Raw genomic sequence first — 12,858 nt, forward strand, 5'->3', positions numbered from 1 at the left:
AGCCTATTGGTTCACAGCTGACTGACCTCTTTGGAGGGAAGGTCTGCTTGGAAGAAGTAGGTCACTAGAGGGGGGCCTTGAAAGGCTTCTCTATTCCCACATTCCTCTTCCCCTCCTCCGGGGATCCTTCTTTCTTACTCCCCTTCCCCACCTTATTTACCCCGAGGTGAGCCCATTGCTGCACCACACACTCCCCACTGAAACCTCAGCATGATCCTGAAACAATGAAACCAAGTAACCCTGGGCTGAAACCACAACCCACAGTAAGCTGGTTCTCCCCCGGGCTGCTCCCTCTGGTATTTTACTGGGACAATAAAAAATGATGAACGCAGGTCAGGACTGCACGTGTTGCAGAGAATCAGGTTATAATCTATGGACACAGAAGGGTCTTTGGGCAGCCTTGAAACTTGATCAGTGTCCTCTTTAGTACAGTTTTACTTGTAGTATACTTGACCAGTCTAAGAAGGATGCTATGTTAAAATCACAATGACAATGGCACTACTATAACATGGTGGCAGTTAGTGAGAATCAGGGGTCCAGAGCCACCGTATCCTAAATTATTAAAAACAGGGGATAGAGATTCGTCTCAAGAGACCTTTCATCAACCTAATTTCAAGTTTCTCCCTTGATATGTCATGGCCAAGTTGGTACTTAGCAGGCCACTCATTCACTGTTAATTTGTTCAGCAAACTTTACAAATGCATTGCCCACCGCCTTTCTAGGGTAGGAAGTGAGAGAAGGCACAGAATTGTGTCTGGGCATGGGGGTGGGCCTCAGTCTGTGTGCCTTTCTGTCTGGGTGGGGTAGAAATAGTCTTGCATTTGAAAGATGCAGCTCAGTGATGGCATTCGCTGACCCTGGTGCTGGCAGCACTTGTGAGGAACACCAGAGAAACACCTGCAGCCATGGGACCAAGAGCTAACTTCCAAGGTAGCATTAAATTAGCACGGGTGCGATTAAAAGGGGACTAAGAGCAGACCTGAAGACTGCACGAGGCTGTGACCTTGCTGCGCGCTATAGAACGCCACAGAAGTCACATTTTCCTATTGCTCTTCAGAGATATAGCACATTTCTATTAAGCGCAGTCTACACATCATATGACAGGCCGCTTGAAATTCTTTTGTCTGTCTAGGAGAAATTTTGTGTCCTTTGACCAGCACTTCCTTCCACACCCCCACAGCCTCTGCTCACCAACAATTCTACTTCCTCCTACGCATCTCACGAAGTGTGCTCGTCTTTCTGTGTCTGGCTTATTTGGCTGAGTGCAGTGTCCTCCCCGAGTGCCCATGCCATCACAGGAGTTCTAGGGGATAAAGAGTGCTCCCGTGGGAATATGCTCTTTTCTTTGCCCAGTTATTCAGTGATGGACCCTTGGTTGCTTCAGCGTCTTGACTTAGGTGGTGTAAGCTTCAGGGGTGTTAAGTATCTTTTCAGCTTTCTGATTGTGTTTCCTTGGGGTACACACCCAGTAGTAGGAAGTACCTGGGCCAATTGGCAGCTTTATTTGTAGGTTTCGACACCCCCTCATGCTGTTTCTCACAATCGCTGTACTAATTTACAGTCTCACCCACAGTAGGCAAGAACTCTTTCTCCACATCCTCACCAGTGTGCTATCACGTGTCTGAATGCACCAAGCTGAAGATGTGAGATGGTGTGGTTTTAATTAGATTTCCACAGTCAATGATTTTGATTGGCCACCTGTTGGCCATCAGTCTTTCTTGTATCAAGAAATGCTTCTGTGGGGACTGGAGAGATGGTCCAGGAGTGAAGAGTACCCACTGCCCTTCCAGAGAACCCGAGTTCGGTCCCCATCACCTATGTCTGGCAGCTCACAACCTCCTGTTTTTTTCAAGACAGGATTTCCCTATGTAGCCTTGACTGTCCTGGACTCGATTTGTAGACCAGACTGGCCTTGAACTCACAGAGATCCACCTGTCTCTGCCTCCTGAGTGCTGGGATTAAAGGCATGTGCCACCATGCCCAGCCTCACCTTGATCTTTTAAAGCCAGGTCTCTCGCAGAACCTGGAGCTCACTGATGAGCTAGCTTGCAATCTTCCAGGATGGTCCAGCATCCAGCACCACAGTGCTGGGATCGCAGCAAGGCCACCACACACACCTTTACATGGGCCTTGGGGATCCACAGTCAGATCCTCATGCAGCCAACACTGTACTGGACGAGCATCTTTCCAGCCCTTCCCTGTGCTTTGTGGCAATTGGAGAAGGGTACGTGGGAAGCCACAATTCCATCTGTTGTCTTATTTTCTAAGCGAGTAGGACAGGTCTAGTTTGCTATTAAGACTTCGTGGCATTTGTAGGCATACATGCAAGTATTTTGTGTTATTTTTGTCTGTACATTTAAAATATGTGGGCTGCAGAGATGGTTCAGTGCTTAAGAGCCCTTGCTGTTCTTTGAGAGGACCTGAGTTTGGTTCCTGGCATCCACATCAGGACATGTCTGTAACTCTAGCTCAGGGGAATTGATGCCTCTGGCCTTCCCAGCTCCTGTACTCATGTGCACATACTAACATACAGACACACGTATCCAGTCATGAGTAAAAATAATAAAAATAAAGTGAGGCTTGGTGGCATACACTTTTAATTATAGCTCATGGGAGACAGAGGCCAGCCTTGTCTACACAGTGAGTTCCTAGAACTTGGGAGACAAAGGCCAGCCTTGTCTACACAGTGAGTTCCTAGATATCCAGGACAACCTCAAGAGATCTTGTCCCAATAAACAACAACAATAATAATAGCTAGAGAGATGCCTCTGCAGTTAAGAGCATAGGTTACTCTTCCAGAGGACCCAGGTTCAATCCCCAGCACCTACATGGAGCCTCACAATTGTCTAAAATTCCAATTCCAGGGGACTCGACACCCTCTTCTGGCCTCTGATGGCATTGCACACAGATAGTGCAAAGGCATACGTGCAAGCAAAACGCATATATGCATACAAAAAATTAACGTGCGAGAGCATGTGTGTGTGTGTGTGTGTGTGTGTGTGTGTGTGCGCGTGCGCGCACGCCTGTCTGCAAGCATAGCAAAGTATCATTAATAGTGTTAGGGATTGGTTCTCTCAATGGAATGGGTCTCAAGGACACCAATCTTTGGTTGGCTGTTCCCTCAATCTTTGCTCCATTTTTGTCCCTGCACATCTTGTAGGCAGGACAAATTTTGGGTGGAAGGTTTTGTGGATGGGTTGCTGTCCCCCTCCCTCCGCTGGAAGTTCTGCCTGGCAACAGGAGCTGGCCACTTCAGGTTCTGCTGCTAGGAGCCTCAGCTAGTGAGCCCCATAAACTTCCTGAGGCTGCCCCATCCCAGTTTCTGGAAAGTCCCAGAGATGCCCCTCACCTCTGATTTCTGTTCTCTCACCTGGCCCTCTCTTCCCTGCTCTCCCTACTGCTAATCCTCATCCCTGCACCCCTCCCCAACCCCTCTCCAACCCAGTTCCCTTCTTTCATCCAATGTCTATTTTATTTTCCCTTCTGAGTGAGATTCAAGCATCCTCCCTTGGCCCCTCCTTATAACTTAGCCTCTTTGAGTCTATGGATTATAGGATGGTTATTCGTTACCCTGTACTTTATGGCTAAAATCCACTTACAAGTGAGATATAGCATGCATGTCTTTTGGGGTTTTATTACCTCACTCAGGATGATTTTTTTTAATATAGTTCTATCCATTTCCTTGCAAATTGCATCATGTCCTTGTTTTTAATAGCTGAATAGTATTCCATTGTGTAAATGTACCACGTTTTCTTTATCCATTCTTTGGCTGAGGGACATCTGGGTTGTTTACAGCTTTTGGCTATCATGAATAATGCCTCTATGAACATAGTTGGCCAAGTGTCCTTGTTGTATGGTGGACCATCTTCTGGGTATATGCCCAGGAGTGGTGTAGCTAGGTCTTGAGGTAGAACTACAAATTTAGAGACCCACAGCCAAACACTAGACAGAACTTGGAGAGTCCTATGGAAGAGTTGGGGAAGCAATTGAGGGAGCCAGAGTGGTCAAGACTCCATAAGAAGGCCTACAAAGTCTACTAACCTGGTCTCATGGAGGCTCATAGAGACTGAACCACCAACCAAAGAGCATGCATGGAGCAGTTCTAGGTCTCCTGCACATATGTAGCAGATTCACAGCGTGGTCTCCATGTGGGTCCACCAACAACTGGAGTGGGGGCCCGCTCTGACTCTGATACCTCCCTTTGAATCCTGTTCCCCAAACTGGGCTGCCTTGTCTGGCCTCAGTGAGGGAGGATACACCTGCAGCAACTTACTGTGCCAGGGTGGGTCGGCACCCATGGGGCAACCTTCCCCTTTTCTGAGGAGAAGAAGAGGAGAGAATGGGGGAGAGGTGGTGTGAGGGTGGGGCTGGGAGAAGAGGGGGGCTGTGATCAGGATGTAATGTGAATAAATAAATTAATGAGAAAAAGAAAGGGTAAAACTGAAAACATATATTATATAATAAACCAAGTATGATGGTGCATAACCTTTAATCCCAGCACTCAGAAGGCAGAGGCAGGAGAATCATCAGGTCAGCCTGGCTTACAGAGCAAGTTCCAGGAAATCCAGGACTAACAACTGGTCTCAAAAAACATATATAAATAATAAAGCTTTTAAAATATTAGCTTAAAATATTTTAATATTTTGTAACGTGTTATAAAAAAGATACAAAGCTTTTCTAGTTCTAGCTCTGTCATGGATTGTTCATGTTTGGTGGTGGACAATTGCATAAAATATGTTCAATAGTGAAAGTGTAAAATCCAACATGAAGCCCCCAGCTCCACATCCAGGGGCTGCTCTAGTGGCACAGATGTTGTTCACTGAATTGTGCAGAGTTTGGTCTGGTTATTTTGTGTGTGATTTTTTTTTAATTTGCAACTTTTTATAATAAAAGTTTTTTAATGCTTATATGTAAATGTGACTGCACACACACACACACACACACACACACACACACACCACTCACTAGGATATTCTAGAAGATTTTGGACTACTCTGGGAGGAGGGGATGAAGTGGGTTCTTTAGCTGTCACTTAGCCCCTTTCTTTACTATTGAGTTTTTTGCTTAGAGACATGTATGAAGTCAGCGTATTAGAAAATGATGCCTTGTCCAAGTTCTGTGATTTTTCTCGCTGCGTGAATGAGACAAAAGACTTAAAGCTTCTCTGCCGCTGTTCTTGTCTGTAAACCGTCTGAAGTGCTCTGAAGATTGGACTTGAAATTATTCATAGGAGAGAGTTACCAGGGTGCCTCTTACATAGTAGGCACTGAATAAATAATAATTGTTTACATTATTAATAAGAGGGTGAGACGTGCTATGTTTGCAAATATTCTCACTGTGAAATGTGTGCAGCTTTTTCTCTCTCAATGACTGCCTTGCTCTCTACCTGGACTCCCCGGGGGAAGGGATCGCAGGACAAGGGCACGCAGTGTGCCTCGACGGTGTAACCGGGCTATCAGGGCTCACCTACCTGTCAGAGTGTGTAGCTGCATGTTCCAGTGGCTTCCCTCCTTCAGGTAGGAGCTGCCAGAGTTAGCGAATAGAAGTGCTGGCTGCCAGGCCACCTGTGAGTTTTAGGCAAATAACAAATAACTTTTGTCAGTATATGCTAAGTGCCACTGGGACATATGTGTTTCTCAGAAATTCACAGGTAGCCAAGTAGGCTTCATTTCCTTTCCTGACCAGCCTGTCTCGGATTGGAGAAGGAAAGGACACAGCATGGGCATAGAAGGGCCCCAAGAATTGTAAAACAGTCACTACAGAAATCAGAATGGAGGTTCCAGGACTGCATGATCAGCTGTACAGTCCTAGAAGAAGGAATCAAAGTCTGAACACTCCAAAGTATTTGCACAGGTGTGTCCTCTCTCACTGAGGCCAGACAAGGCAGCCCAGTTAGGGGAACAGGATTCAAAGGGAGGTATCAGAGTCAGAGAGGGTCCTCAATCCAGTTGTTGGTGGACCCACATTGAGACCAAGCTGTGTGTTTGTCACAGCTTTGTTTACAGTGGCCACATCATCAGCCAAGGTGCCCACCCACTGGTGAATGGGTAAGGAGAACGTAGCATATATGACAGAGAATTTAATACTCAGCCATTAAGAAGAGAAGTCCACCATTTTCACAAAAATGGGCAGACCTGAGTTATCATGTTAAGCACTATAAGCCAGAATCAGAAAGACAAGTACCAAACATTTTCTCTCATATGTAAAATCTAGATCTTATTTACTTATTTTATTTATATTTTACTTATTCTTTAATTTTAAATTTGTATGCCACGTGCCACATATATACACATCCATCCCCAACTCCCCCTCCTGCTTCTTCAAAACAATCCCTAGCACACCCAATCCCAACTCCTAGATTGTTTTAATCTTTAATTATGTGCATGTTTGTGTCTGTGTGTGGGGGGTGCTACTGAGCCATCTCTCCAGCCCCATGATAGATTTTTTTTAAGACAAGAAAGTAGAAAGACTATAATGGAAGAGAAAAGAAACCTGAGAGGAAACCAGTAAGAAAGGACAACTGAGATAAGTGTGATGACACACGCAAGTGTAGGATTGTTACAGAGAAAGCCACTATTTTGCATAATGAACATGTGCTTTTAAAATGGATGTGCTGGGCCTCCTGGACTCTCACTGTGTGCACTGAGTGGTGTCTGAGTCAGGTCCCAGGATGGTGAGTCTCTGTTGTGACCGCAGTCTGTGATTCTAGCCCAGCAGGACACACCAGTGCACTCTGGCTGAGCCTGCCTCTCTGCCCATCAACACAGAGCATCCTTCTTGGGCCTGGACAAGGTCTCAAAGCCATGCTGGGACTCATGGCAGGTCCCTGGCCCTCAACTTAACCATTTGTCACATGCACTCTGGAAGTAGGCAAGGGGTTCTGACAGTGGCACTGTGGATACAATGCCCCAACACTGCTCTTCCTAAACATTCATCCTGTGACATTTAACACACACACACAGACACAGACACAGACATACACACACATACACATATACACACACACACACAAACACACAGAGAGACACACATACACAGACACACACACACACACAGACACAGACACACACACGTTCCAAACACCCTAGAGTCCCCAGAGAAGCACAGGCGACCACCCTGGCCATGTTACCCTCCATCTCTCTCTGACCACGCACCTCATGCTTGCTCTTTCCCCTTTTATCACTACGCAGTTCCTACCCACGTCTAAAAGGTGTCATCGCCCATGTCAGTCTTTCCACGTCACTCTACCGAAGTTTCCAGAAGGTGAAAGGGGCAGCACTGAATGAGACAAGCTCTTGCTCACCATCGTGGAGCTGTGTCCTAGTGCTGCAGATAAGAGGCCAGTAATGTCCAAGGCCATGACATCACGGCCTGTGACATGGTACCCTGTAAGAGAAGGCAAGTGTGTGAGTGACCAGCCCTGTGATCATGGGTAGGTGCTCTTTCAGACTGGGTACAGCTAAAGGCTTTCCAGGAGGGAAGAGAAAGACCAGCCATACTGATACCTGGGGCCAGGGAGAGCAAGTGGCCCCTAGGGACAGCTCAGCCTTCCCTAGACCCTGCAGCAGGCACTAGAGTACAGAGAGCAGCGGAGGCAAGAGGGTGTTGGGAAAGGTCTCCAGCTTGCCAGCTAAATATGTGCCCACCAGACAGAAATGACTGAGAGAGCATCACTTCGGGCCCCTGCTCTGGCTGCAGGAGGCAACAGAGCAGTGGAACCTTGGGCAGCTGAGCTGGTGAGGTCCTGGAGCTTCCTCCTAACCCCTGAGAGCCGAACAGTCCTGGAGCTGGGATGCTTCCAGCCGAAAGGGCCTCAGGGAACAAATCCACATGTTTGTAAACCACTCCCCACATCCTGGGGCCTTTGCCAAAGCGTGACAGGAGGTCAGAGACTATGGTGGCTTCCTCCCAGGGTTCTGGTGGCCATCTTTTCAAGCTTGGGCCTTGAAATGTACACTGGTTGCAGGAAGGCATTGTGGGACTGCGGCTCGTTAGCGAGAATGGGGTTGCAGGCCTTTAATCCAAATACTTTGTAAAATGGCGGTTTTACACCTTGTGGTGGGAACCTGTGCAGGAGTGATCAGCGGCATCTGTGCAATTTCGGTGTTTCCAGGTTCTGGTGTCTTGTTCAAAGCATTGAAGGTGTACAGAGAAAAGCCAGGGCCTTGATTCAGATGCTAACAAGCAAAGCATAGGTTGGATACCCTGCAAGAGGATACCATCATAAGATTACTTTTTTTTTAAACTCTCCATTTTCACATGCATGTGCATGTTTGCATACATGTTCCTGTGAGTGTGTGTGAACATGCATGTAGGGGCCTGAGGTTGGTGTCAGGAATCATCCTCCATTGCTTTTCCTCTTTGTTCATTGAGGCAGAGGCTCTCAATCCAACCCGGAGCATGCCAGGATTGCTCATCTCGCCAGTGAGCTTGTTCTGGGGGACCTTGTGTCTGCTGTCTGAGGCTGGAATTGCAGGCAAGCTGCCGAGCCCACTGCACCTTCATCTGTGCTCCAGGGAGCTGAAGTCAGGCCCTCGGTTCTGTGTAGTAGAAGTATCTCCCACACCTGTCAAACAGCCATGTGTAGCTGTCATCTGTACCATCAACAGGGATCCTGGAAATTCAGCTGGCTGAGATGTTTGAGCACCATGGCTGTATTATCCTGCACACCCAGACAGTCAGTCATCGTATCGTGAGAAAAGCTTATTGCCTTCTTTTGTTCTAAACTAATAAACTTGTTTTTTGTTTTTGTTTGTTTGTTTTGTCTCGTTCTGTTTTTCTCCTGTGGTATCTCTGCTCTCCGGACCCAGGCCCTGGCGTACCCACTGTTACTGTGCATAACACCACGGATAAAAGAAGTAAGTGCTGTTCCTCTTAAATATTTCTGAACTTTGGGAGAGTGGGAATCCAAGGTTCGTGAGACAGTCCAGCCCAACCCCCCACCGCAGAGCCTGGGCATGAGAGTCAGGCCCTGTAGGTCCAGCGGGCCCCTCTAGCAGCCAATGCTGGCTAAACACAATGACCATGAGGAACAGCAGTACCCAGCTGATGGTTCACCATGTCCCTAGAATCCACAACAGCCTGTGAGTGCTGGGTGTACCCCAAGACCCACTGAGGGGAGCCACAGTTAGTAAGGGGCTTCTCTCTTGCCTCCTCTAAGGCTGGCTCTGGGAGCAAGGCCCCATGGGTTCTCAGAGGTCCCTCTGCCTGCAGGTCAGAAAGTCATGTCAGGAGCTGCCCAACAGGGTCATTAAGACCTATTTAAGGTTAAGGCTCATGACCTGAGGATGGCTAGGATCTTGGGGAGGCCTGACTGAAGGCCATTACAGTGGATATGACACAGAAAAGAGATGAAGCTCAGCTCCAAGTGCAGCAATGGGGTCAGAGTAGATGGGAGATCACTGAGAGAGGACATCAGGGGGACGCATTCTTGCCGACAGACCTTGTTCTTGCTGTGGTCAAGCTGAGGAGGTGACAGTGAAGATAAGGATAAAGGTGTGGTCAGACTAGCCAGGGTAGTCAGAAAATTCTCACTAAACTGACAAGAGGCTCACTGAAGACGATACAAGCTGAAGACTGACCAGGGGCCAAAGTCAAGGCCCAAGTTAAAAGGATTGAAGAATCTGACTCAAATGTAGCCAAGGATTAGGAGGTCTTCCAAAACACAGGACTTAGGGAGCCCCCTATGGTTTCACTTGACAGCACCCCACGCAGGCTGCCACACACTGTGTGTGTTTGGGAAGTCGGAATGCCAGATGTGGTGGATGGTAAAGCTGAGAAGTAAAGGACCTGTTCCCTTGGCCCCTCCTTTCTCCTGACCCCAAGAAGCCCCATCCCTCCTCTGCCCCCACCCCTTCTCACCAAGATACCACCTGCCCTGGAAGAAAATCAAACTCATAGTCAGCTTCTGGTTCAGACATCGGAAGCTAGATAAAATAAATGTGCTTATGTTGATAACATGTAGAAGCTATCTCAACTCCTGGTAGCATTCTGCCAAGCCAGAGATGTGCTTAAAGGGGAATAGGGCAGAAGACAAGACGGAGGGAGGGTGGGAATGGGAAGATACAAGCGAGGGATAACAATTGAGATGTAATCTGAATAAATTATAATTCATTAAAAATTTTTTTTAAAGATTCAGGGCTACAGTAAGAAAATCAGAAGTAAACAAGTAATAAGATTCTTTAAATGCAGGCTGGGCATAGTGGCACACGCCTTCAATCCCGGCACTTGGAAGACAGAGGCAGGTGGATCGCTGTGAGTCTAGGACAGCCAGGGCTGTTACATATCTTTGGAGTCTTGTGTTGGTGTTGGTGTTGGTGTTGGTGTTTTTTTGAGACAGGATTTCTTTGTGTAGCTCTGGCTGTCCTGGACTTGCTTTGTAGACCAGGCTGGCCTCAAACTCAAGTGATCCACCTGCCTCTGCCTCCTAAATGCTGGGATTAAAGGTGTGCACTACCAAGCCCAGTTCTCTTTGGGGTCCCGCAAGTCCTGCTCGAAGTCAGCTATGGAAACACTGACTGAGTCTGTGGCTTATGCATATCCTACTGTTAGGGCAGTATGCAAAGCCCATAGGCTCCTTCCCTGTCGGGAGAGCACCTCCGAGTAACCCTTGGGCTTCTCTGAGGAAAACACAGCCCAGTGCATTCCGAGGGCCAGTGAGAAGGCCATGAAACCCAAAGGCAGGAGGGTCTGAAGAAGCTATCGGGTACCTTGCCTTAGGCAGCCTGTGTTGGTTACAAGCACAGCGAAGAGGGGCTCTGATTGGATGACAGTGGGGTTTGTCGTTCTACCTTGGCACAGGCCTGTTAGGAAAGCTGGAATTGCTGTTGCAGACAGCGTGGTCCTCCCCCTCATCATCATCCCCAGCCTCCCCTGTCCCTGGGGTACTTGATTTTTCCCTTCTTTAAAAAAAAAATCATGTCTCCAAACAGAGCCTGTGGGGCATTGACAGATGTGACTCTGAATTATTTAAAAGCTGTTTCCTTAAGAATGTCATTATCATGGGCACCAAAGGCTACTCATGTGTCTGAAGCATCTAACCACTCGGAGATGGGGAACACCAGCAGGGACACATCTGTCTGCTACTGGTTCTGGCGTTCGCATAGATGGACATGCAAGGCAGATGCTGGCTACGGGCCCCATGTAGGAGAGAGCTGGGATCACAGACGGTTCATGAACACCCTCCAGGAGAAAAAGAGTGGGCTGGTGACATAACATGTGGTGTGTCTGTAGAAACCACATCCTGCCCACCTATGGTACCCTGAAAGCCAGCTCAGGAACTCTGGGGGCCACTCAGGCTTCCCAGGGCCCACACCTCAGTCACAGAAAGGACAGGTTAGTCTCTTTCCCGACATTCCATGCAGTCTGTATGAGCATTTGTTGGTTGATTTAGGGGTATTTGTTTGTTACACATGCTAAAACAAGTTCTACCATTGAACTACACCCCCAGCCCTGTCAGTTGTTTTTTGTAAAGATTAGAACCATCCCAGTTGGCCACCTGGTAGTTGTCTCTCTGTCCCCTGAGCTTCTCTGAGCATAAGCGTGAGGCTATATCCACCCTCCATACCCAGTACTGAGTACCAGGCACAAAATAACCAAGAAGGCAGGATGCCAACAACAGACAGCGCTACAGAGCTAGACTGATGCCCTGTAGGACCTGAGGTGGCCTGTTAGACTCCCCTCCTAGAAGACATCTGGTATCAATGGGCAGTAGGGATCAGAAGCCCTGATTAGTAAAGAGGGCCCAGAAGGGTACTGCAGAAGGGTAGAGATCCACAGGACAAGGGGGATGGAGAGGGAGAAGGGAGCTGGAGATGTAGCTCAGTTGTGCTTGCTTATCATACACAGAGCCCTGAGTTTGATCCCCAGCACCAGATAGACTGGGCATGGGATAACACTTGAAATCCTAGCACTGGGGGGGTGGGCTGGGGGGGTAGGTAGAGGCTAGAGGCTTATGGTCATTTTTAGGTACATAGTATATTGAGCTACATGCAAACAATTAAACAGAGCCAGCCACCTTGCCTCTAAGTTCACGCTGACCATGCCTGAGACATGCCCCAGTGGGAGAGCATTTGCCTTGCCAGCATGCATACAGCCCTGGGTTCCAACCTAAACACCCAATAGAAAAGAAGAAGAAAACCTGGGTCAAACATTGTCACTGAGGCAAAGAGTCACAACACAGTCCTACGGAATCAGAACTTGCTCCTACCGCCATCTCTTCCAAGAGTTTTTAACCACATCTTCTCTAACAGTCAACATTTTGCACCCTTCCTTTCACTCTTTAAACTGATGCTGACATCCCCCTGCTTTCCCCCAGAATTCTATGCCAAGGTCCTATGGGCATGAAATCGTTTAAATATCTTATGGTTCATAAGGCCTGAGTTTGAGCCCCAAATGCTTTCATGTCCATAAGGCCACACTGAACTGTCCCATGTCCGCACAAAGCTGCTAGAACACCCTACCACTGACCACCATTAGCTGCACACAGGAACCTTCTGGGAAGGGTCAATGGCCAGCTTTGTTTGAGGTCTTAGCATTCTTAGAGAGACAAGCTGGCACATAACAAATGCCAAGTGGAAGATAAACAGGGTACATTGTGCCCACACCCTCGGGGATGTCTGTGGAGAGACCCAGGAGAGACCCAGAGACCTCACTCCCTGCAAAGACCTCTCAAGGGGCTCTGGAGCATCATCAACTGACCAGTGTGCCAACCACAATACCACCGCATAGTGCCCCTGGGCGTTGGACACACACTGCAGCCCTCATCATGATGTCCCGCACGATGCTGGAGGCTAGAGATAAGACCACGTGTCTGCCTAGCATCTTGCCAGAGAATCAAGGAGAGGAGCTATGGCCCAA

The 12,858-nt window shown here is 48.0% G+C and overlaps 1 protein-coding gene across 4 annotated transcripts in view; it reads left to right on the forward strand.

Moving 5' to 3' along the window:
• The window catches only part of DPP6 (dipeptidyl peptidase like 6), an 830,087-nt gene that overhangs the window by 797,481 nt on the left and 19,748 nt on the right, over positions 1-12,858 (forward strand). For all 4 annotated transcript variants that reach the window (XM_084787789.1, XM_084787791.1, XM_084787788.1 and 1 more), the window contains exon 17: positions 8,811-8,858. In XM_084787789.1, the coding sequence (XP_084643915.1) occupies positions 8,811-8,858 (48 nt within the window). The remainder of the gene's footprint in view (positions 1-8,810; positions 8,859-12,858) is intronic.

The sequence above is a fragment of the Acomys minous genome (assembly GCF_964271855.1).
Source record: "Acomys minous genome assembly, chromosome: 6".
NCBI classification, from domain to species: domain Eukaryota; kingdom Metazoa; phylum Chordata; class Mammalia; order Rodentia; family Muridae; genus Acomys; species Acomys minous.